Here is a 26,248-nt window from a genome sequence, read left to right as displayed (position 1 = left end):
GACCACTCTTTCAGAAAATAGCACGCTCTGGCTATTCTATTGGCAACATTTTGCACCTAATTCTAGAGTGAGAATTCACTCAAGAAGTGTGGGTATAATTACAGGCAACTCTCTTTGGAGGTGTGGGCCTGAACTGAGAGAGAGTAGTATATAAAATACAGTATTCTGTCAATTTCTGAAATATTAGCTGTTAAGGAATTGAGATTAGCTGTTGCTATGTAGATCTTAGGTTTTATAGAAATGTCGATGACAAAGTGAAAATGTATTCTGTGTTACTGTAATCTTAAAAACATTTTCTTTTATTTTCATTCTATTTTTGGCTAGGGATTTGGAAAACTTCCCATATGCATGGCAAAAACTCACCTATCCCTCTCCCATCAACCAGAGAGGAAGGGTGTTCCCACTGGTTTCATTTTACCGATTAGTGATGTGAGAGCCAGTATTGGAGCTGGATTCATCTACCCCCTGGTAGGAACGGTGAGTACTGACCATTCAACTTGATCGCTCCTCTTCTTTTGATCTAGCTTGATATGGAAGTACGACTATCGCTAAAAAATGTGTAGAACCAGATGAGTTCTCATGTTTTAAGTAATAATTTTATTCCTTGATGTTGTGTATGTTTATAGGAAAAGCTGTATGTTGATAGGAAAAGAGAATTAGGAAAGCATAATGTATAAGAGCTACTACAGGGTCTGAGAGAATTGTTGCTGCTTCTTATGTTTTTGAGTCTGAGGTACTTAAGCACCCTCGTCTTGAAAAAAATACAAGTGCACAACTGTTTCCTTTTATTATTCAAATTGCAGCCCACAAATAACTGTAGTTACATGATCTTGGGGCATTCTGTGATTCTGTGTTGGAAGGGATGCGTAAGGATGATTGAGTCAACCCCTGGCTCCACAGAGGACCACCCAAAATCCAACCCTATGTCTGAGAGCAGTGTCTGAACACTCCCTGAACTCTGGCACTTGAGGCCATGCCTGCTGCCCTGGGCAGCCTGTTCCATGCCCACCACTCTCTGGTGAAGACCCTTTCCCTTACCCCAACCTGACCCTCCCCTGGCACAGCTCCATGCCATTCCCTAAGGCCCTGCCACTGTGACAGAGAGCAGAGCTCATCGATCCTCAGCACTGCTCCTCTGCTCCCCTCTATGAGGATCTGTAGCCATCCCCTCAGCTCCTCCTATGCTCTGGGCCAAACTAGGGAGCACCACCCATTCCTCATAGGTCTGTAACAGCCCTCTAGACCCTTTATTATATTTATTATATTCTAAATATTAAATCCTTCATCTCTAACATGGATGAAAGGAATCGTGTCAGGAAAAAGTGTGGTAAAAAAAAATTGTGTTCCTTTGGGATCTGATGAGTCCAAGATGCTATGAACGTGTCTGCTTGCTCTGTGAAACTAAGTTATAGTGAGAAGGGGATTGGTTTGTAAGTGCAGAAATAACACCTTCTTTCTCCTTTTTAGAGATGTAATCAATGGAGTACTAAAAAGAGGAAATTGTCATGCTTTCTTCCTGATTATTCATTAAATTATAGACAAAGATTAAGAAACTCCTACTGTTTTATTCCCTGACGTGGCATATCAAATAGCTGAGAAATTACTGCTGTGTTAGCTCATGCCTTTTGCTAACCATGCACATCTTCTTTCAAACAATAGTTGAACTGCATCTGACATCTCATAGCAGGAATTATTACTTATATGTAGCTGATTCATGTGATGGTGCTAAAGAAGGGATGCGAAAGCTATTGCATTTCCGGAAGAGAGTCCTCTCCCAATGTTATCTCATCTTCCCAGAGCATGGCCCGATTTCCTTGCATAGCAGTACACTTAGCAAAGGCTGAAAGTTTCTAATCTATTGTTTTTAATTCCCTCTGAAACAATCAAGTGTTTGAAACAAGGAAGGAAGTACTTTCTGACCAGAAGAGTTCCTGGAGTTCAGGAAACTGTGTCACTTTAGCTCACTGGACATGGGGATGTACTTTCCTTCTGTGTGGCTACATGATGTACATCCACCAGAAGTGCTGCACAGCTGTGTGTTTAAATAGTGTAAGACCACACTCCAATTACTGGTAAGAGAGTACAATTTGTCAGAAGTTCAAGTATCTTCTTCATGGCCTGGATTCAAATTTGTGCTGGAAATTGTGTGTCATAAAGTTGTGAGGAATGCATGTGAAGAATGGGCAGAAACTGCTTGAAATCCATGAGGGAGCTATTCTGTAGGTTGTCGGAGTGAAATGTTCTTGGTCTGAACTTTCTGAATGAGTCACATTGACCTCCTCAATGCAAACTAGCTGCAGTTCAGCCTCGTAAATCCACTTGAACTGTCCACAGGCCACCACTTTAGACAAAATAATTTCAAGTGATACCTCGTGTTTTTAATTCATCACCTAGAACCAAAGCTATGGTTCTAAAGAAAAACACTGTAGATAGATAGATACAGAATTTGTGGATGAGATTTTTAATTACATGTTCTGGTTAGTTACTCTGACTTCAGTGAAACATAGTATAGCCATATAACTTTTCCTGCATCAGGAATGGGGAAGGTAATATAGTATTTTGTATTTTAGAAGAGTTTATAGAGCAAGATGATGTATAAAGATCTAAATATACACTAAATTGTTTGAACAATACTGTTAGTGGTCAAGGATGTGGGGCAGAACATTTCCTTGAAACTATCAGAGTTGCTACAATTCTGAATGTATGAATGAGTCTGAATGTGTTCCTAGCATACTTTTATAATCCAATTTTTTCTCTAGAATTAATTGAAGGGCAAGAGATCCACCGTCAAACTCCATTCTCAAAGCGTATTATTTACTGGACAAGCTTCTCTCACTCTAACCTGGCAGAAAAGTGGTAAAGCAGGTTGTTAGAATTCTGCTCCAGTTTAACTGGGAAGAGCATTACAAATGGAAGAGAGAAGTACTTCTGAAAGATTAGAAGCAATCTGCAGTAACTAGCATTTGTAGTTTAGCCTGTTGGTACACGTAAATTAATTAGATTTATATATATCTCAGAACTATTAGACATATATATATATATATATACATATATTTAAAACTAAATAATGTTTATCTTCATATTCTCTAAGTAATATTTGTTTTGAGTTATACTTGGCTATGGCTTCCAGCATAGAAGTCTTTCCAGGAAAAGTGAGCTGAGCCTTATCAGAGGAAATCAGCAGTGAAACAAGATGTGCATGTAATTAACACTGGCAGAGCTTTTCTCTGAGTTCCCTGTGACCCTGACCCAGAGGGCTACAACACTCTCACAGGTGGACTGTTGACATCATTGCTTGGCTCAACAGAGTGATGGCAGGAAGACCGCTGGAGTATATGTAGGAAACAAGTGAGGTCATTCACTAGCAATGCTTGGGTGGAGTTATTACTAGATTTTTGTAGTATGTGTGTTTCTCCCCACCCCCACCCATTTTGGTGCTTTCTCATACTGAGCTGTATTTCTGTTGCTTTCTTCTGTGTGATGTGCAAGAAATTAAGCTCATTTTAGAAGCAAAACTTCCCTTCTTTTACCTTTGTGAAGTCACACTTTAGCAAATCACCAGTGCAAGTAATTTAGCTACATGTGATTCACAGTGAGATTTTTAAATTCTTACTAACCTCTTTCAGAGATGTGCTTATGTCTTAATGGCTTACAATTATAAATAAAGTGAAAATATGAGGACTCCTTGGTGACACACCAACTCGTAAATTCTTGCACTGAACTGACATCCTTCAGATACTGAAGTATCTGAAGAAGGGTTGATCTGTTACAGAAGGTTATTTCTCCTCATAAAGAAAGCACTTCAAGCCTCTGGAACTTCTTCTGAAACTGTATTCTCTAGGAAGGGATTCTTGGGACAACATGGAGGGGTTTGAAATCAGTTTATTGGAATGTTAAAACCCTAATTCACTTGTAGGTTACAGCCAGGACTGTCCTGGTAAAGTAGTACCTGAATATTGCAAGGGTGAGGAAACATGTGAAAGTAAATATGTTTTGAATACTTTGGGAAGGAAGATACTGTTTCCTGCTAAGTGAATTTCTTCTTTCATAGTGGTTAATAGCTTAATAGTGCCAGATATCTAGTTGAAAAAATACAAACAGCTCATAGATTTTGCAGACTGGTTTTGAGATAACTACAGTAATTGTGGGGAAAATGTAAATTTATAGCTTTTGTTTTCTGTTAAATGCGGGAGTGAAATCGTGCAGTTCTCAACTGAACAATCCTAAGAAATAGAAAGACTATCTGCTCTTTCATTAGATTATATAACATTTATTATGGTAGGCGTAATTCTTTCGGAAGAGGAGGAAGAGAGGTTTTCTGAATTTCACTGGGTACAACATTCTGAATGTGGATGTACATGGAAGTGCTGAATGATGTTACATTCAGAGGAAATCTGATAGATTATTCAAGGTAGAATTGAATAATAGAATTGATGGGACAGGAGGTGAAAACATAGTTAAGGTCATTAGCAAGAAGATGAGGTGAGGACAGTTAACTTTAGTTCAGTGTGTTTAAAACCCAGAGGCTGAGAAATTTATAGTAGTATAGCACCAGCAAATTATCCGTGTTCCTTGGTGGATTTCATGATGTGTCTGTATTGGGTTGGCCAGAGAGTTGCTGTAGATGAGACAAAAGTAGGCCCAAGTGAATGGTTCAGCTGAAAGGACAAGGTAAAGTCTGTACATTATAATAAAAAGGGTTATGTGGTAGCCTCTGGGAACATCCCAGGTGTGTGGACCAAGAGACAGTTAAGAGTCAAGGATGATTGTGTCCCTTTGTGGTGAGAAGATGAGAATAGAAAATTGGGGAGAGGATTGGAATTGTGGGTTTGGCTAGAAAGAGAAAGTTGAATTGAGAGTTGTACCATTGGGAGGAGATACCTATGACATTTGAAGATACATCCAGGGTATGCATGGAGAACTGGGAGAGGGCACTGAAGTAAGAGTCACAGTAGTAAGAAAGACTGCAAGATGTTCCAAAAGTATTAATTGAAACAATGACATAATCTAAGATCCGTCCAGGAGGAAATCATGGGTGTAATTGATGGATGTAAGAGAGAGGAGAACATGCCTTGCCTATGACTCAGGATTTATTTATTTATTTATTTATTTATTTATTTTTTATGGGAGAAGAAAAGATTTTCTTGAAAAATATATCATTATCTCCATGTCTTTTGAAAGGCAAAGCACTTAAATTCTGTGTAATTCAAATATATCTTCACTGCTGTTTGTGTTTGGTAATAAGCTTTATTTAACCTACATTATGATACAGTACATTGTGTTACCTTTTCTGGATGAAAGAGCAGGTCCCATTGCTGGTCCTACTGGCAAAATTAATTTGCATCTTGATTACAGCTTCCTTCACACTAGCCTTAGATTTCTCAAGGGACAGCATTCGTAAAATTAGCAGAACTGGTTTTGCTTTGTTTTCACTTGAGTAGAAAAAAGAAGTTGTGAGATGCATTATTTCAGCAAACTGAGTGGTTGGAGAGGAGCTCTTGCTGTTTTGGGGTGGGATTAAAGCATTCAGCAATGTATCACAGAATAAAATACAGTGCATTGTTTGGTAAGCTATTTAACTTTTAGAGTAGATCAGATTCTTCTCAGTGTAACCTCCTTTACAAACAGTTTCAGTATGGTTATTGTAAAAGTAGTTTTCTGTGTTCAGTGTCTGTATATGTTTTCCAATCTTACATCACTTTAAGCAATGTCTGAGCATAATTTTACTATGCTAGCGTTTAGATTTGGATGTAGACACTTGAAAATTAACTTTTGAATAACAAAAGTGAGCTGTGTATATTCTTTGTATCAGTGACATTCCCTATGTCCTCTTTTCCAGAGGTATTTTTATTAAATACATCCCTGCAATTTTAACACTGTATTCAAGCTTTTAGATGTAAGAAATAAACATGTGTTTCTGTTAACATAAATTGGTTCATCTGAACAGGTACCTTAAAGCAGGCACTTATTTCTATGCACAAAAAGTGACTTTCACATTTCACTGTAGTCAGTAAGTGATACCCTGAATTCAGAAGACCTCTGACATTGCATTTTTTTTTCCATAGCCTCCCATCCCTTATGTTGTAATTTTACCTACTTTGCTTTGCATGTGAAGGGCTCTGCTCTGCTGTTCAGTGAAAGGTATGACAGGTCAGTGCTGCTGAACAGGCATTTGTTAAACTGATGTGTGTAGATCTGAAGCACTGTAGCAGTTGTTTTCAGTTAGGGTTAGCTGAATTGATGCATCAGCAGTATGGATTCCTTGATCAAGGGTAATGCCTGGCTAGTGTGGACAAGTTAAAATGAAGTTGGAGCAAAGACTACTCATTATGCTCTGAAACAGTTTTCTTCAGTGTGGTTGTTAATGTCTTGCCCTCATCAGACTTGTGAAGTAGTGTGTAATGAACTCAGTGCAGCTGTCTTATGGTTGTAGATGGCATTATTTTAGGCAAATAAAATTAGAATCACCTGTACCATGCCTGCAGCTGAAGGGGCACTTCTTTTAAAACATGCTTTACTCAGGGTTTATTAGAGACTGGGAATCATCAAGATTTTTCTGTTTGTTATAGTGAGACCTAAATATGAGCATGGTTATTTTTTCTGTCTGTTTCATTCCCTTTTCTCTGACTATGACCCCAAGAGAGAATGAATAAAACTATATCATTTAAGAAAGAAAAAAAGAAATCAAAAGTGAGGCACCATGAGGAGATAAAGCTGCTTTGATTGTTGTATCTTAGCTTATTTGGTGGGGCTTGCTATTAGTTGCATTTCCCTGTTGTCACTGGGAAGGGCAATTTGGATGGAAAGTGGCAGAAATTTTAACCACTGCCCTTCGATTTTGCACATGACTTCAGAAGTGAAATAGGAATGCAGTGTTGGAAAGGCAGACATGTGGGAGTTTGAGTGCTTTGTTTGAAACTTACTGGGCATTCACTGTGGCAGAGCAGGAAGTGGGTGACCAAACAATACACCTTATGGCAGCTTCTCCTTGGTGCTGCAGTCCTGCCTGCCCTCCCTGATTGTTCAGTTAATCAGCCTTGCATGTATCCATTTAGATCAAATGTGAGGAGTTAAAAAGTCAGTTTATGGAACATCTTGGAACAGCAGCATTAAGGGTTAATATTCTACTTATGCTTCCTACACAGAAGATGTAATATCTGAGCATCAGGGAGGTCAACCAGATATATGCTTCTCCCATTCATATTTTCGATGCTTGAAGAGGCTGGTGCTGCCAGACTAGGGGTCACTGAGTCCTTAGGATGAGTGGCTGCTGCTCAGTGTCCCCATTGCCTGTCTTTGTTCAGCTTGATAGCAGCAGCAATGCTTTGTCACTTCCAGCTTACGGTCGATCCTCCTTCTAGGGATGAAATGTAATAATGTTTCATACTCCCTATTTTAGTGGCTTTTTGGCCTGATAGTCTTCTTCAGTTGAATAAATCCATTTCTGAAAAGGTGCCTCATGGTTAAGGCTGGAAAATTTGAGATTTAGCCATTCACCAGGGAAGCAGTAGTCACCTTTTTAAACTTCTTTGCATACATGCACTTTCCTCAGAGGCTGGCTTATGCTCACTTAAAGAAGGTCCACACTGGCCCCTTAGCATTCTTCCAGATACATTTTTCAAATGGTAATTTGTAAATTTAGGAAGTATTGATTCTGTGGTAAGCTGCAAAAAAAACTTTAAAGCTTCAGTTAAATAACTGAAATTCTTCCAGACTGCTCAGTAAGACAAATTATCGAGCAGATGTAGATAGATGTGTATTTGAGTTTGGCAACTTACTGTTATTGCAACTCTAAAAGTGATTTAAGACTAATAGCAGGAACCTTGCTGGAGGCTGCAAGTCTGTGACTGAACAGTTTTATTGAGTTCTGGATAAATAAGGTGAAAGATGGTTTGAACTTAATAATGTTACCAGCAACTTGCTTTCTTTCATTAAATTGTGAAACGTAGGATGAAGAGTGCGCTAATTAACAATAAAGAGGACTGAATATTTGTGCCCACTGGTCAAGGGATTATCCTTGTTAAAACAGGAAATGGTCTCTGATTTCCTGTTTTAAAGTATTTTGTTCATAAACTTTACATGAAAAAGTGAGGTTAAAAATAGGTTATGCTTTTACATAGTGGGATATAAATTTATTATTAGTTAAAAATAACTTATATGGGGAAAGAAGGGCATTTTCCAAATTCTTTTATTTTAAATAAACATATCCCACACATGCTTCACAAACAAGCATTTTATTGGGAAGTTAGAAATGAAGCTTCTCTAATTGATTACATTGTGACATGGGCTTTATAAATGTTATAATGTTCAACATTTTTATTAAATCGCTTCATGTTAACAGTTTGCAAGACAAGGAAAATTTTGACACAGATTTTAAAATAAGGAGTTCAGTGAAGCAAAGACTGAGGTCCCCTGACAAATCAGTCCATGAATAAAATTCACTGTTTCCTGGCCTGCAAAATTGTGAGGTGGTTACATGTAAGAATATGAAGGACCAGTCTGGTGTATTTCCATCAGAGCAGGCTGACTTACCTTCTGTGGACAGCACTGAAAAAAATCTAAGTGCCGTTACTCTATCCATCCACCCACCCAGAAGTAGCATTTCCTGATGAATTCCTCATGTGTCCTCCTTTGAAAAATGGAAGGACAAATGTTGGCATGCTGTATTTCACCTTTGATAAGCAATGATGGTTTTGCTTTGAAAAGACTGATCTTTATTTGCTTCCCGAAGCTGTGAAATGTCATGAATGAAGTGTTACCTTTTAACTGTAAATGAGGATAAGGTTGCATAAAACCAGCTTAATACTGGGCTTGAAGCTTATAGAACAAGAGTTATTTCCCAGGCAGAGAAGTCCATTAAAACAAGTATTCCTGACATGTTGCAGCTGTGACCCATGGGCTTCTGTAGATGCAGCATTCTTACTATTTGGACAAACTATTTGATGCTGCTCTTTAATGGTCATCTGTCTTTCCCTGTCTATTTTTCTTAGGTTGGATGACACATTGGTGAACATCACTTGTCAAGTGGTTGTTTTGTTGTGTTTTTTTTCTGAAGAGAAGGAAAGAAATAATAAGGCTCATATTATTGTACACCTGAGAAAATTCCCCAACAGAAACAATACTGCAGTAGTTGTCACCATTTCCTGTATCTGAAAGTAAAAACCTGATATAAGCACTCTGTCAGTTGGTCCAGAATGATGACTTTCCTCTCTCTCTTTTTCTCCATGGTGTAAATATTTTGTCCCTTCTTTTCTCCCTATTGTTTTCTTCTCACGTTTTTGGAGGTGAGAGTATATTCAGTTTCACACCAAGATTAAGATTCTCTGATACAATGGCTATTCCATATAACTAAGGGAAAATTAACTTCATTGCTTCCTTCTCTTTTACAATGAAAAAGCCAAGAATGGTATGTCTTGGCCTGGAGATGTAAGAAACAGAGCTTTTCATGAGCCTGCAAAGAAGAAATACGATTGGATCTGAGCTAATGCAATTACATTATAAATGTATCAGTATGAAATATCTTAACACAAGCAGAACTTCTTGAGTACTGCTTGTAGTGCAGTAGTGTAGCTGCTACATTATGGCATGTTTTTGTCACAGAGGAAACATTATTTAGTTTTCATAACAACAGGTACAGGAACCTCAGCATGGAAGTGATCAGGCTGACACAGAACCAAAGCCATAGCCTGCCTATCTTTGTAGAATCACAGGGTCATTTAAGATTGTAAAAGAACCTTAGGGTCATCAGGTCCATCCATTACCTGATACTACCAATTCTACCAGTAAATCAGGTCCCCAGGACTCTTAAATAGCAGTCTCTTAAATACTTCTTAAGTACAGCTGTGCAGGAGCTGTGACCCTGGAAACATATTAGGCCCAGAGGCATGTAAAAAAGACCTGTCCTTTCTCTGTGACTGAAGGTGACTCAAGGGCTGAAGTGCAGTGTGCTGGATGGTGGGGCATTCTGGGATGGCCACAGGAAATCAGAATGGGAAACAGCACAAGATGTTCAGGTGTTCATTTCTATAGGAAAACGGAAGTCTTTTGGAAAATTTTAGTCTTATACCTCTGTAGCTATTAAATGGGCTAGAATTCTATATTAGCTACAACAGTGTTTGATTCCTTATGCTTTAGTGCCTGGCAGCTGGACTTTTGGCTTTTGCTTGAAGTCATATAGAAAGGTTTAATATAAATTTAGACATTGTCTTTAACTGGTTTCACACTTTTATATATATATATATATATATTTCAGAAATGTCAAAATTTGGGGGTACTTGTAGGTTAAATGGCTTTTCTTCAGGGGCTCAATGTTCTGTGAAGATGAAATCCTGTAATTGTGTGATATTTTAGGCTGTAGTGCCTGACCACAGCATCTTTCTTTAATTTCCATGTTTCTTTAGGCGGCATAATGAGCTAGACTTCAGGCTTAATAAGAAAAGGTAATGTCATGAAGAACTTCAGAATGAGCCAGTCGATCATACATAGGAATGTTGCAGCTGGGAATAAAATGTTTTAAAAATGCAAGGGATCTACACGTGTTGTCCTACTTAAAGCTTAGCAATGCTCAGAAGATTTGAGGCTAACCTTAACCTTAGAGTACCCAGTTTCAGGAAACTTTGTGAGAAGTAGGTAATCAGGCCATGGTTTCCTTTTCTGCACAGCTGCCCTAAATTTATCTGGAGCTATTCTTTGTATTAACAGACTAAATTTTTGGAGACCATGCAGCTTTATCAGAGATCTTACAGAGACAATTGAGTCCAAGTCAGCTGATTCTTGTTTCAACAAATATACAAAATAACATAAAGGTTCTCAGTTTCAATCACTGTTTAGTGACCAACATGTCAACTGTTAAATACACACAGACTTGTGATAGTTATAATTTATGTTCATTTCAATCTTCAGAAATCTTTTTTGTAATTCTGATTTTATAATTCAGAGCGGTCTTTAAATTATATAACAAAGGAGCAGTGAGCCTCTGTCAATCAGAAAGATACACTGATGTGTTTGAGGGGAATGTATTTAGCAAGGCACCTGGCATGCTAACACCCTGTGATACTGGATATTAGGTTTGCTTTGAGATAGCCTCTTGGTTGCAATCATGAATACCATGAATGAGAGCAGCAGAGGAATGCAGGTAATGTGTTTGCCATTTAGTGAATCATCAGTAAACTCTAATGCTGAGGCAATCTGGTTTTGTTCCTTGCTCACTTAATAAAACAAATCACTAGACTGAAGGCAGAAGAATTGTGACCTGTCACAATTTGTCACCTGTAGAAACCTGTTGTACTTTTTCTAGTATTTTTTTAAGCCTTGCTTAGGTAAGTAAAGATCTCCTGCCATCATTTTACTCTTCATTAATTTTCCCACAAATCCACATGAAATTTGATGACATTCAATGTTCTTTCTTGGTTTCTTATTTTTAGCCTACTGCCAGTGCCGGGCTGCTTCTGAAGAGCTCTGCCCAGGGAAGTCCCTGCTGTGCTCACACTAAAACCTCAAATGTACTTTGCAGAAGTACCAATTTGACCCTTAGTGGTCTTAATTAGACTTCTTGAGAACCACTGAGAAGACTGTAAGAAAGTAGTCTTTTATGCTTTTTCCTTTAGGTCTGAGCAAAGGCGATGTTGTATGCATCACAGTGTGGCAAATGCACTCTCACTCAAAAGGTGGTAGTAGTGAACATCCCTTAGGTGGTTTTGCTGGGTTGTGACTCCTCTGTACCATTTGCATTACTTGCCTCTTGCTACTCAGAAGTTACTACATTTTCACCACTGTCCAAAGCTTCCAGTGCTCAGCGATGAAGTGTTAATCTGGGATTTTGTCAAGGAAGCTGTACAATGCGTGAATCTGGAACTGTGATTTATACCTCTCTCTGATCCAGAAAATAAGTTGAAATACAGAGGCCTGTGGTTACTGCGTTGGGAAAAAAAATGCTGGTGGAGTTGGGTATCTTGCATTTATGGTTTATGAGTCTGGTGTGTCCCTGGTCACAGCGGAGTTCCCTTGTGAGCAGCCCTGGGCTTTGTACAGCAGGTGCTTACTCCAAAGGGTGTCCCACAGCATTTCCTCACCACACAGCTCGTGCTTTTGGCTCAGGTCCAGTTTCTGTTCTCAGAAGTGTTGCTGCCTTGCAGAACATGTGCCTGTTGAGAGCAGTGCTTCCACATGGCTGCTGCTCTGCTGTCTTCTTACAGCTTTGTACCTGCCCACATAAATCCATCCCTGTGGTAGGGAGTTTAGGCTCTTGTATGCACGGTGTAAGTGATCCAGAGGAAAAGTATATGCTATTTAGTTCAGTTCCTACTCAGCTTTGCCACTAAGCACCATTTTGCATGGAATCTCTTTCTTAATGAAACTGCTAAAGAATATCTCTATATATTTATGCTTAAAGGACAGCTTTTCACCCATCATTTTACAAGTTTTGACTTAATTTGTAATGTTATTACTGGGGGCAGAGTGCAGTGAATGGAGCCGTCATCATTTTGTGTAAGAATTTCCTTGTGAGTACAGGGAGACGTGAACTGTGAGAATGAATTGATTACTAGAAGAATGCTTTTGGCTGGATCATCAGGTGTTCTTTTAAATGTCACTCAAACTGAAAAAGAGATATTTCCACTGTTGTATTAAGAAATAACAGAAAACATAATTCTGTTGCTTATCTCTCATTGAAAATGTGGGGTTTTTTTTAACCACTGATTTAAACCATGTGTCGCTTGCCTTAGTTGCATTCAATTATACTGTGGGATACAACAAATTATTATAATCCCATAGATGACCATCGGCGCTTCATGTTAGCGGACAAAAGTTTTCACTCTTTTTCTTTTTTCTTTCTTTTTTCCCCACTTGGAACTGTTTTGGCTGCTGGAGACGGTCTTAATTTTGATACATTTGATGTAAAGAATGGAATGTGTTCAGCTTTGGAAGCAGAAAAGCTGGCAAAGGACAGAAGAAATCCTATCATTCTCATATAGAAATCAGCAAATGCGTTCCTTTCTCTTAAGTGGAAACAGTTTTGCTTTTTCACTCAGGATATACACAAGAATAAACTGCAATTTAAGGGTGTCTTATTTATTTAAAGGTGTTGGGAGGAAATCTAGCAATGTTGGCACCATAAAACCTCACATTTTATGGACACAAAATGGAAAACCAGATTATGGCATATATTAAAAATAGAATGTGTAACTTACAACTTTGGGGATCCAGCCAAGAGGAAGTAATACATTAAAAAAATAAAAAAATAAAGAAGAAAAACTCATGTGTACTCTTATAGGAATCTCTTCGGGACTGAAAGAGGTGCATCCAAATGCAATGCTTTTCTTTGTGGTCAAAATGAACAAGCCAGTAGATTGTCCTATGGTCGCTAAAAGTCTGTAGGTGTCCCCCTGTGCCTACAGTGTCTGTACACAAGTGCAGGAGTACACATACCCTAAAAGTGTGCATGCGGTTACCCCCTTTCCTGTGCCTGTGCACTCCTACAGAGGAGGTTTTCTGGCCCCAACTGTGTGTCACTTAAAGCCATGCTTTATTACCAGGCTATGAAGTGTTACATCCTTTTGCATTAGGGTCACTGTGTTTTGTTCTTCCAGGCTTGCCAAAAGGGCCCAAGGGTGGGGAGGGATGTTGGTTAGAGGGTTTCTGGCTTCGTTCAAGAGGGAGCAAGCCAGGGAATGTGCTGAATAGAAGGTGTGTTCCTAGTGCTACTGGCTTGACAGCTCTTCTGTCCTAGGCTGATTCTCCAAAGTGCTGAACTCTTCCTGATCTTCAGCTCTCTGCTCTCCTTCAAATCCCGTCTTACTGTTTATGGGACCAATGTTGCTGACTCTGTATTAATTTCAGACATAATCTCTAGAAATCATGGCATTCTACAGCATTAGATTCCTGCCAGATGGGATCCCTGGGAAACATCATTTAGCTCTTGCTGCAGAATGAGCTGCAGACTCTTGTTAAATTTTTTTTGATAAAATTTGCCTTTTCTTCCACTAAACCTATTTTGTAGTTCCATGTAAAACAATGACAGGAAAGGAACAAGTTTATGTGGATCCTTAGGGAAGTTATCAGGAGTAAATTCAGAGGAAAAGCTGACAAGTACATAGCGTGCATTTGTTGTAACTGTAGTGTCTTTGTTCACATCTTTGCCTAAACTTATTTTAACTGAGGTGTGAAGATCTTTTTTACGTGGGACAGTGCTGTGAGTGACTTGTTAGTTGTGTTGCATTAGCATGTGTTTTTGTTTGATGTATAATTGCCAACAAGATCACGTTAAACTGGAATTGGAATGCTTATTTCTGAAGTAAGGAGAAACCAACAGGCATCCAGAGGAATCTCTTCTTATTTGATATTGTGACAGGGTCAATATTACTAAATAGAGGAACTGTGTGATCAGCAGTAATGGAAGTCATGGGGAAGCCTTGCCAAGTAGTTTGTATTAACTTTGTTTCATGTGCTAAACGAACCCAATGCAACTTAATGCAGTGAGGATTTTGATGATAGATCAATAGATTTAGAGGAAATATTAAAAGTAGGTGCTATAGGAGGTTTATTTTCTTATCAATGACAAGCACGATCACAGGAGCTGCTGTTGTAATCCAGCAAAGCAAAACTGAAAGGGATATTGTAATTTCATAGAAAACAAGATCTGATTACATTATTGGTGTTTAAAGATAAAATGGGGGAAGAATGTGCTTGTTTAAGGACAAAGCATCTTGAATCCTTTTTTTTATGTTTTGTTTTGTTTTTGTTTTTTCAATTTCATGTATTTCACAATGTCCACAAGACCAACTGTGAGACTTTCAATAATGAGCATGATTGTAGAGAGGAACAGAAAAACTCCCAGCACCAGAGATGTTGGTGAAAGTTGGGCTAAGAGAATTCAATAGAGGCAGATAGGAGCAACAAGCCAACCCTGGTCACTGCTATAAGCAATGCAAGCTGTTTGACATCAATGCTGAGGATCGATGCCAACAACAAATGCTAAGCGCTAGTGTCTCACAATATTGAGGTCTATTAAGTGCAGTGTGTATCTGACAACCAGACTTAAGACTTAAAAAAGGAACAAACTAAAACAAGAGGGCTTGTCAGCAGTTCTGAGTCAGCACTTTAGAATTTTCACAGACTATTTCTCAGTGCAGCCTCTTTTTGTGTGAAATGAGTTTCATGAGGGAAAACTGTTTATGTTTCTTGTTCAGTTAGAATTCCAGTAGAAATTAGGAGGACTGGACTGTTGAAATTTGTTTTAAATCTGTACAAACAATGGAAGAAAACTCTCTCCTAAAAAGGAGAAAAGAAAATCAAGGGTAAATATTTCTGCCTTTGCACTGCCTCTAAAGAATATTATTTTCATTGCACATTTTTAACAGCTCTTTGTAATTCCCATGGAATAAAAAATTAACTACAATTAACATGATTTGACTTTTTGTTGCAGTGGCATACTGATTTCCAGTTCTACGGAGAATGGGTTTTAAGACGGGTGTGATAAATTCTTAATAAGTAGTTCCTTACTGCTGTTCTAAACATGTATATCTCAGGGAAACTCAAGATTTTAATATTCCTTTCCTATTTTGCTTCGGCTACTTAGACTTGGAAGTCTTTGAGATGAAAATTCTACCTAGTTTGCAAGCGCCAGAATTGTTTCCAGAGATGCATCTGCCAGGGTATGCGTTGCTTGTACCACATCAGAGATCATAAGTGTTCTCAGCCCGCAGAGAAGTGTGATGAAAAGAATGTCATTACTGCTGCTTTGTTATTTCCATCTTTTAGCAGTTGTCTTTGGAGGACATCCCTCCATTCTGCTCACTATGCTGTTGAAATCTGCCTGTTGTCTGTTGGTTTAACTAGTATTTCCTTTGTTCCTGCCGGCTGCTTTTCACAAGTGGCACTGATACCACCCCTCTTTGCACAGGAAGGATTTTTCTCTTTGCTCTCCAGACCTGCTCATTCTCTTTCCAATACATTTATGTCTTCTGCCTCTACTATATTCCTGTCTGTCCTTCAGAGAAGAAATAATGTTTAAAGATGAATGGAATATAATCGCAACAGGTAACCAGGAAGGTAGGGTAACTGTGTTTAAAATAAAGCTTTTCAGTCACTCTGGCTGTCATCACCACATACACCTAAGCGTTAAATCACACCTGTGCTGGCTGCCTCCAGTAATCAGGCATCAAAGCAAGTGTATTCAGATGGTACAGCTTGCACTGACATATCTCATTATCTGTAGTTGGCAATGTCTGTTGTGTTTGGACATGTTGTTTTATACTCATTGGTAGCTAATAGCAAGGAGGATCTTTGGCCTCAGAGTTGCTGGGATTCATAGCCTTTAGAGGTTTATCTTAGAAACAAAATCATCAAGGTTGGAAACGACCTCTAAGATAATCTAGTCCAACCATAGGGGCTCATAGTTATTTACACATTACTTACACATCATTTCATATATGGTGTATTACTTTTGTATCGTGTCTTTAAAGTCGTGTTCTTCATGTCTTTTTTTCCTGTCTGCTAAACTGTAAATGTTTTGATTCCTCTGCTAATTAATAATTATGCTTTGCTTCCCCAGCAGTCAAAATCAATTATGTTTTTCCAAGAAATAACTTATTTCTCTCCTGAAATATTTTTTTGCATTCACTGAATGGCACATGTGTTCTTAGTCATTCTTCAGTTTTTCGTTCTCTTTGGATTAAAATTCTCATCTAAATAATGCATTTAGTTGATAGCCAGAAACTGGATATTTACTGAAATCTGCAAACTCAATTACCTAATTGTAAAAGTGCTTGTTGATTTCTTAGTGTGCCTATTTATGCCTTGAGGCATTCATGAAATATAAATTAGGTACATCGTAAAGAAATTTGCAGTGAAGGGACCAGGTTGGGCTTATTGTATATTCTGAATACCTTATCTAACTTATATCACAAGTTACTTCATATGGCTTTATATAAAGTGTAGGAAAAGTGTTTTGAGGAAGCTGTGCATTAATTGATATCTGCTGTCAGTGGACAGAAAAGGAAGGTGGTAAGCAGTAGATATTTACTGTGCTGAGGATATCTTCAGCAACTCCCAAATGTACTATTCAAAATCAATTTGCAGTGTCATCCTTCCCATTTGATATGGCATTGTGCAACAAGTGGGCTGATCCAAAAGTAATACTTCCTACTTTATTATGTTGGGCCATGACATCAGAGGTGGATGCTGTTGATATGACAGTAGAGGTTGAACCTTCTTGACAATATTCCATTACGTGTTGTTACTGTGTGACAAGTGGCAACGTGACTATGTTGAAAAATACTGTTTTGTAGCTGAGAACTTGTTCCACCAAGTAGTATTATTGTGCTCTTTGTTGTAGTTTCCATGGTAATAAATAGGAGGTATTACTTTTAGAGCAAACTACGTTTATTTGCTATAATGTGCCATGTCATATATAGTGCTTTTCCTCCCTAACTTTATTGAAAGAGGAAATGCAAGTAAAATATGATCCCCTGCTGCAGGTGAGAGGGAAGCTGTCCATCACAAACAAGAACTGAGAGATGATGCATGTTTCTTGGATCTCATTGGAAGCAACACTGTGTGCTGCTTGGGGCATGGTTTGTGGGAGAGCACAACCTGAGTCTTGCAATCCTTTGAGATGTTGAAGCTTGTTCTATTTGTTGAAAAACATTTCCTTAAATACACTGTCAAGGTTAGCACATCCCTTCCATTTAGCCTTTATCATGCTAACAGGCAGATGCCACCAGTGTGAAGATATTAGAAAGCTGCTGACCTGAATGTATATACAACTTCAAGTTTATCTCATCAAAGAAGCATTTCCTGATCTGTAGTGAGCTTCCACAGTATGCCAGTACATTGGAAGCAACAAAGCTCTTCTGCTCCAAGAAGCTCAGCTAGTTAGCCGTGAATTTAGAAAGCTTCTTCCATGGCAGTGCAGCAAACTGCACTGAGACCTGTGTGTGCATAGGCGCTGCTGAGGGACAGCCCATCCTCTTCATGCTGCAGTCCTCTACTTTGCAGAGAGAGCCTGGAGTCTCGGGGCAGTGTGGAGACTCAAGGGGTAGGAAACAGAGGAATGCAGAGTTGTTCTCCTTTCTGCACTGATTATCTGTTATTCACTGCAAATTTTCCATCTGTTTATGCTGAGTACTCATTGCTCTATACACCTCCCTGCTTTTCACATGGTCGCAGATGTTGAAGCAGTAGAAATGCTCTAGGTGGGTTCGTTTTTTTGTGTGTGTTTTTTAATTCTTAATTAAATAATAAAAAATTCTGATAACTAGAATCAAACTAACTCCTAACACTAGAAAACCCCTTTTGTGATTTAAAGCTTAGCCACTCAATGGCAACTCTTTGGGGGGATCTGCCTGGCTTTTAGCAAAATTGAAAGCAAGATCTTATTTCCAGGCATAAATTTTTAATAGTATTTGAGATATTTGTTTTGCTCTCATCTTGGGTACTGATCATGTGATTGGTACTGATCATTTGATGGGCCTTCCCAGTCAAACAACTGCTAAGCCCATTCTTGAAGCAGATCATTGTTATGCTGAAGATGGCGTGTAAGGGAATAACGATGCTCACTGTTTTAGTTGGAAGCATCATATCTCACTATCTACTGTTTATTTAGTAAAAATTAGCTCTTTATCAGGTCTTTCCTTCATCTTTTGGGGACTGTTGTTTATGTACAACCAAGTAGTTGAGGTAGCTGCTGGTTCAGTCATGGATATAATAGCTTAGAATATCTGTACTCACATCTTGGCAAGAAGAGTGGGTTTGTTTTTTTTTTCACGTGGAGTGGTACAATTCCCCACACCAGCTATGAAGTATTTTTAGGAAGTGAAGTCTACTCTGTGGTTAAATCTTCCTAGCACTTACTCTTGAATCAAAAGCCCTCCACAAACATGCTTAGGAGGCTTGGCCCTGCCCTTATGACTCAATGGAGAGCAAAGCCTGTGCAAGGAGTTATGGATGTAGCTAAATTACTGTTTTAGAGCTTCAGAATGAGAGACATTTGCTGACTGACTCCAGCTGCCATAACAACAAGGATAGAGAAGTAGGAAGTAGAAAAATAGCAAAACTGAAACATACATGTTGCATAATATTAGTTAAAGAAAATATTGCACCTGTTTGATTTCAGAACTAATTAAGTGAGTCTGAAAGATTTTGACAATAGATGAGATGCTCCTTTTTAATTCCAAATAGGAATTTTGTTTGGCAATTGGATTTGAATTTCAGCAAGCTGCAGGTGCCAGCAAAGCTTGCTGTTTTAATAACCTACCCATATTTCATTTCTGCCGAATCACCTATCAGCCCATGCCACTAATCCATTTCGGAGCTGGAAAAGTTTTAAAGCTTTGCTTTATAGTAAGGAATTGCCCTTCCTCCTGAGATAGCTGTTTTGCATTTGCTGCCTTCATGTTGCTTTGTCCCACAGGCCAAGCCATCATTGGTTGCCGGTTGAGAACTTGCGTCAGGTGGCACAAGTCTCAGTAACACTGGTGTCTTCTCTACTAATAAGTTTCTGCCATGGGTTACTGGGGACAAACTGACATAACACAGTGTCCATTGCTGATGTGAGCAGGAGTCTGAAATGTTTGTACTGTAAGCTAGCACATGCTCAGGTGGCGGTGGTAATAAAGATGCAACTTGCAGTTACATTGCAAGCTTCTGCATATGCAGATGGCTTGTTAGTTTGTGCTGAAATCTGTCCTGTCACATTCTAGTAGCTGCATCTGCACCTGTTCTATTGAAGCTCACACGTGGATGCCTGTATGCCCACAGTACTTCTTGGATGTGAGTTACATCATAATATTTGCTGTGTAGATCTGTCTTCTGCTATTTTAGTATTTAGAATTATCTGTTTTGCTGAACCAAGGCCTTTTGGTAAATATGAACAGGATTTATTTTTTTTCCATGTTTTTTCTTCCCTAATATTTAATATCTTACACTTTTCTCCCATACTCTTAGTAAGATTTGACTGCCTTTTAAATGTGACCTTTGTTTTTATACCAGCCTTATTTCTTTTGTGGATCCTTGTGTTTAGTCTGCCTTTGGTGCTATGTTTAAGACTAATGTTTGCTGTGCTTCTGGCATTAGCCTGTAAGCTCCAGCTGGTGAATGAAAGTAATTGCTCCAACTCCATTTCAGGCCACGCAGGACAATTTATTTAGAGCATGCATTGCAGCCCCACCCACTTCCTCTTTGGTAATAGATCAGAATTCAAGCTAGGTTATAAGTACTAGAGTGAAGCACTGTCCTTATCTCCCATAGGAATTTTATTTTTCTTAATAAATGAGTATGAAATTTACATTTCTACCTTACTGTCTGGAGATTACACCACTGAAAATAAATGCAACTAAGAGCAGTGAGCACAACAGCACTGTCTTTCTACAAGATAACTGTTTGCTATCCCTCCGAAGAATGTGTGGTGACTAGCCAGGCAACAAGCAAATGCAGTTCCGTACACCTGTATGCCAGATGTTACACAGCTGTGCACATACTGCTGTTGCTGAGCCGATAGTGAGTGCTGTGGGACAATTGAGTTGGGAAAAGTATGTGGTTTTTTCTCTTGGGATGGGCTGAAATGACAGTGAAGGAAACAGCTTCCAATTGAAGGAATTGCACGGCATAGTCAAGAAGTGAACCTTTTGGCAGTGTTTGTGTGGGGGATATCACTGACATTGAGGGTGAGGAAGATCTCTTCTGGCAGCTCCAGAGCTACAGTATTTTCCATGGAACCTCTGTGTCTAGTGAAGTTCAAGCAGGATTTACTGAGGTTTGATTTGGTAAGATGTAGGTATAGGTGAACAAAGCTAGGAAATCCTATCATTTTTAAGGACAGCTGGGTCCACCTGGATATTGCAAAACCTTCAAAATCTTCTGATTATTGAACTGTTTTTTCTTACATGGACCTTTTTATTTCTTAGTTCTTAATCTGCGGGCTGTTTGACTGTTCTGTCACCACAATCCAAGTCCATTTTCCTTCCTTATGATTTTCATAATCATCCTTCTTCTCCTTTATGGAATATTTTAAAGCATTGTTTTGAAGCTTGTGATATTTTGTGAGGAAGTGGGTTGTTTGTCTGTCATGTAATCTTGTATTTATTCAGCAATAGCACACTGTTTTGTATGTCAAAATGGAAGTTCCAGGAACTGATACATGGTGTTTCTAACCAAATTTCAGTGCAGTTGCAGCTGGATTGTGTCACATCTTTAAAGGGAGGGAGATACCACACTGCTCTGGGAAGGGGTTCAAGATATTAGAAAGCAGGCAGGCACGTGAGCCTTCATGGGGAGAACAAGGGAAAGAGAGTGGCCCTGGAGGTCTGCATAGGAATAGGCACGTTTGGGTGCTTCCAAAGCCAAGTCAGATTTTGGATTTGCATCCAAGTCACTGACACAAAGATTTTCAAGAATCTTCATCTCAGGTGGTGCTTTCTGGAATTTGGTTACTTGTGACCTGCCAGTCTGGAAATGAAGTTATATTTTCACTTCTTATTCAGCTTTGCAACCTATGGAGCCAGGCTACAAAGATACAGTGTTGCACGGAGGGGAAATAGATCACAGTGGACATGCGTATATGTGTAACTGTGGAATTTGGAATTGAAGGAAAACTGTGTAAAAAACTGTCACTGTAATTCAGTATGAGAGGCCCCAGTGTTTTGAAAGGAGATTCCTGAAATCTTTCCTTTAAAATACAAATACCTCCAAAGCTCTGCCTATCTGAACATGTAGCTATAGCTTTTGTGTCCAAAGACTCTGTAGGTTGCATACGTGCTTTGCATTCATTCCATTATGCTGAGCTGTGCCATGTCAAGGTGGAGTATAATTAACAAGGGAACAGCATCCCTGGACCAATGTTCAGCTGGGGATTGTTGGTTTTCCCACAGAATATGAGCTGTGTTGCTAAGAAGGAAGCTCATGCTCTCTGCCTCTACTGCGTGGATATTTCTGCTTTCACATCACGCTATGAAATTCATTTATTTTCTGTCTCAGTAGTAATATACTTTTAGTGGAGGGCTTGTTTCCCATGATTGTTTCCTGGGTTAATAGATCTTCCTGCACTTTGGCAAAGATATTCCTTAATATAAACAGCTTCATCAGCTGTTATTAGTTTCATATGACTGGTCTTTGAAACACACAGTGTTATTGAAAGCTATAAAATTTGTGTTAGCTGTTTTCCTCCATTGTGATCCAAACAATCTCAGTAGCGCCTCAGCAAGTTTGGTCATATACATTTATTGCTGATTACCCACAGCAAACCAACAAGCTGCAACTATGAGGCTATGGCTCAGATGAGCTGCTGTGCTTATAGGTGGATTGGCTCAGGGAGAAAATTGCTGTCAAATAAGTGCTAGTTTTAATAAGAATTGCTTTGTATGTAACTTTTTTTTTTTTTTAAATAATTGTTACTTTCAGTAACTTGTTTTTAGTAATACTAAGTTACATCTGTGCTTAATCATCTTTTTTGCTCAAACAGGTCAAATGTTGGTAGTTGGTGTTGAACTAGTGTGAAGTGCATTAATACTCTCTGATTTCACAAATCTAGATGGTATGATACTTGAGAGAAGATTAATTGGTTGTTTACAACATAACTGTAATGTGCTGTTGTTACATGCATCATTGGATTCTCAGCATCTTGCAACAACCACTATGAAGGTTTTTGCTGCCTGTCCCCAACACCCTTGTGCTACTTGTGCCCCAGAGCACCAGGCATGGTTCTTGCCTTTGGCTGAGCAGAGATACGTCGATTTTGGCTGGCACTCCCGGTGTCAGACTGCTAAATGGTGCTTGTCTGAAAAAAAGGAGCAGCTGTAATTGGTTTGGCACATTTATGTGCCATATTAATTTCTTCTTGTTTGTATAGACTGTATGAAGAGCTTGACAAATAAGAGCAGTGTGAAAGCTGTCATTTATTTTACTTTATTTTTTTTTTTTTTCCATTTCATTCTGCAAAGAAACTTTTCTCATTTCTTGAGAGGCCAAGTGCCAGAGGGGTAGCCCAGCTTCCCCAAATGCTGTGTTGGGCACGTCCTTGCTGTAAGGCTAGTGCGAATTCAGATCACGTGCAGCATTCTTGGTGCTAACTGCAGACAGTCTCATCCAGTGTTTCCTTCTAACAGACAAAGTGCTGCATTTTATATTAGAGAAGAAGCTTTGAGCTGTTTGGCTGCATCCCCAAGCTCAGTTTATAGCACCAGAACCAACAGGCACAAGAAGCCAGGAGTGATGGGAATGCTTTGACATAGCTATGTCAGCCCAGCTTGTCGCTCCTTGCTCTGCCTTCAGATAGCTGACAGCACACAGAACAGTCAACAACAAAACCTAAAAATGTCACATAAAACCAGTTATAATTGGAGATCTTAAATGTACAAGGGGGAAAACTGTAGGAAATTTTGAATAATGGAATCTAAACTGCAATACACTTGTTTTTAAATAGCTTACTTTTGATGAGAAAACCTTTACCTCACAGACACTCAACACATGCAAATAACTACCCATGTATGGGCCTACCTATCCATATATCCACACTGCTAGTAGCAATAGGGTGTAATTAAGGATGTTTCATTACTGGATCTGTATTCTCAGGATAAATTAAGTCACTCAAATTGGTTTTTAGAAAAATTCACAACTTCTTTATGTTGTGAAGAAAATAAATGTTTTGACTACAAAAGTAGACAACTAGTGAATGTTCTAGGGGAGAAAATTTCTTTACATATTCACAAATTCATTTTGACTTGGCAAATAAATTTGTCATACTTTGTAATGGGTGCCTTCCCGATCATTAGGATATCTTTCATCCTATCCTCCTTGCCCCATCTCCTCTCTTCTCTTTCCTCCTACCCTGATGTATTGAGTGTGCTGCATAGAATCAAAGACAAAAATTGCATCAATGCACACTGTGTCGTTTGAGGATTTTCCCATCTTTTATGGAAAACAAAACCCTTTGGATAGTACAAGAGTTAATTCCCTCTTGCAGTGTCGGAGATTTTTTTCTGAATTATTTAGCTTCCCTCTTGTCTCATTTGGAAATCAACAGCTGTTTCACACTGCACTCCCTTTGCAATAAGCATTTTTAAGGCTTCCTTCACCAGCATTTTAAGGGATGCAGAGGAGACTTAACAGCATTTGCTGCTTCTTTCTCATTCCTCTGTCAGGAACTTGACGTATGTCATCTGAGTGGTGCTGCTCTGTGTTGTCAAAAGGCTAATTTAATTGATTTTCATTAAATGCTCCTTGATTGAATTTTTGAAAGACAGATGCAATTATAGGCACAGCACAGGAAGAGCATAGGAGGAATGTCTGGCACCGCTATACAAATAGATGCATTACTTCAAATATTCCCCTGCTGGTGAACAGGGACACGTACTCTGTAAGAGATTAATATGTAGGAGTGGTAACAATAGAGCAGTACTGAAGCTTACTGAAGTTGGTCTAAGAGGGAAGTGAAGAGAAGGAAAAGGGGCAAATTTGTGCCTTGTGCTGGTTGAGAAAGGCCACCTGCACAAGTACCCGTGCTGCTGACAGAAATCTGTCATAAGAAGAGATTTTTTTTGCCTTTTTTATAGGAAATGACAACAACCATTTCAAATTTATTTCCCTTTTTCCTGATGCTTTACGTGTGCTATACAAAATAGGCAACACTGGGACACCTTCTTTGCTCCCTAGTCAAAAAGAAAGGAATGGAAGAACTGGGAAAATTGTTGAATATGTACACAAAGGCCCCTTGTATGTATGCATGTGTGTCATGCTGGAATGACATAAAATTAAAGCAGATTTGCAGTTCTAGTACATCTAACCATGAGCATTCTTACTACAAGGTAAAGGGGGTTTTCTGTGGCTAACCTGAGTCCACCCTGAAATATTATCCAAGCCTCTGTATGCCATGCAACCAGAAAACAGTTGATATGCTTTAAGGTGGTCTTAGGAAAAGAAATAGTAACTTTTTCTTTCCTTTAGTTATATCAAATGAACCATTTAATTGAATATATTTTCTGAATCTTTTTCCTGCATATAAAAGCCACTGTGATCCAGAAATGTGCTTTCTTATAGGCCTTTCAATATAATTTCCAGTACAGTTTTAAGAAAAACAACAAACCATATGTGAAGTGAATCCCAGCTAACTGCAGTGCTATGCCTCGTGGTTGCACGGGGTACCATTTTCCAGGGATGTATTCATAAAAGCTCAGTTTGAAGGGGATAGAGTCATCTTCATTTTATAGGGCAACTAAAAGCTTCTGTTTTTATGCTGCCTGGTATTTTCTCTGGACTGGATTCAGAACCAAATACGTACTGCAGAGGAAATTTTGGCATTACAGCTCACTGCTGGTGTCCTCCTGCAGGGCTTGCAGTACTCTTCCAGATGGGAAAGTGATTTACAAGGCAGACTTTTTTTTCTTTTTTTAATAGAACTGTATCCTAGCTAAACATTCTTCTGCTTATCACTGCAGGTACATGGAGCACTGGCTGGTTTTGGAGTCCTTCCACTTTATAAAGTACAAAGTTACATTAATATTTTCTGACACTTGAGTAAGAAAAATTCTTGCCTTTTCCCCAGTTCAAAACAACTGACCACCCTTTTATTCTTTCCAGACGCGTATTCAATATCAGGCCCAAAGGTACTGCAGTGCGAGTTTTAGGGTTCTGACAGACGTGTATCTGCAGATGAAAGTCATGTTACTGAAGTGCAGCTGCCCTGCTGCTCTGTGGGACAGTGGTGCCCTGAGTGCAGGGATGCGTGAGTTGCTGATGCAACAGCTCCCAGCACTTAGAGCTGGCTATGTGGTGTTTTGCAGGTAGGCCTCTGCTACTTTCCAGGTGCCTTATACCACTCCAACAAAAATGCAGTCATGCAGAAGCTGGCTGGGAAGGGACTGCAGTACTTGGGCAGCAGAGGGACTGTAAGCCTGAAGTACCAGAATAATCTACTCAGGAGTCAAACTATAATGAGAGGAAACAAGTAATGGATGTCACAGAGCAGCTCCTGGGTTGCCTGCATGTCCCCTGCATATGCTGTCAGTTCTCCTTCTCTCTCACAGTATCTTCTTTTTAATAACACACTTAATGAGGGTATAATGGATCTGTCTGCAGCACCTACTAGATGCCAGCTTTCCCCTCTACAGCATTCATCTGTAAAAGCAATTAGAGCAAACAGCTGCTCCCAGAAATGACTTCCTGACCTGTGCTAGCTTTTTCAGCATTCTGCCAGGCTTTTTGCCCTCCCCACTAATCCCAGAAGGTACATCAAAAAGTAAAGATCCTTCGTCATGTGGCA

At 39.1% G+C, this 26,248-nt stretch overlaps 1 protein-coding gene across 2 annotated transcripts in view; it reads left to right on the top strand.

Annotated features, from left to right (window-relative positions):
• The window catches only part of MTHFD1L (methylenetetrahydrofolate dehydrogenase (NADP+ dependent) 1 like), a 136,077-nt gene that overhangs the window by 91,873 nt on the left and 17,956 nt on the right, over positions 1 to 26,248 (top strand). For both annotated transcript variants that reach the window (XM_072332897.1, XM_072332899.1), the window contains one exon: positions 325 to 477. In XM_072332897.1, the coding sequence (XP_072188998.1) occupies positions 325 to 477 (153 nt within the window). The remainder of the gene's footprint in view (positions 1 to 324; positions 478 to 26,248) is intronic.

This window comes from Excalfactoria chinensis, chromosome 3, assembly GCF_039878825.1.
Source record: "Excalfactoria chinensis isolate bCotChi1 chromosome 3, bCotChi1.hap2, whole genome shotgun sequence".
Lineage (NCBI taxonomy): Eukaryota > Metazoa > Chordata > Aves > Galliformes > Phasianidae > Excalfactoria > Excalfactoria chinensis.
The sequence above is the reverse complement of the archived record's forward strand: the minus strand, read 5'-3'. Positions and strand labels throughout refer to the sequence as shown.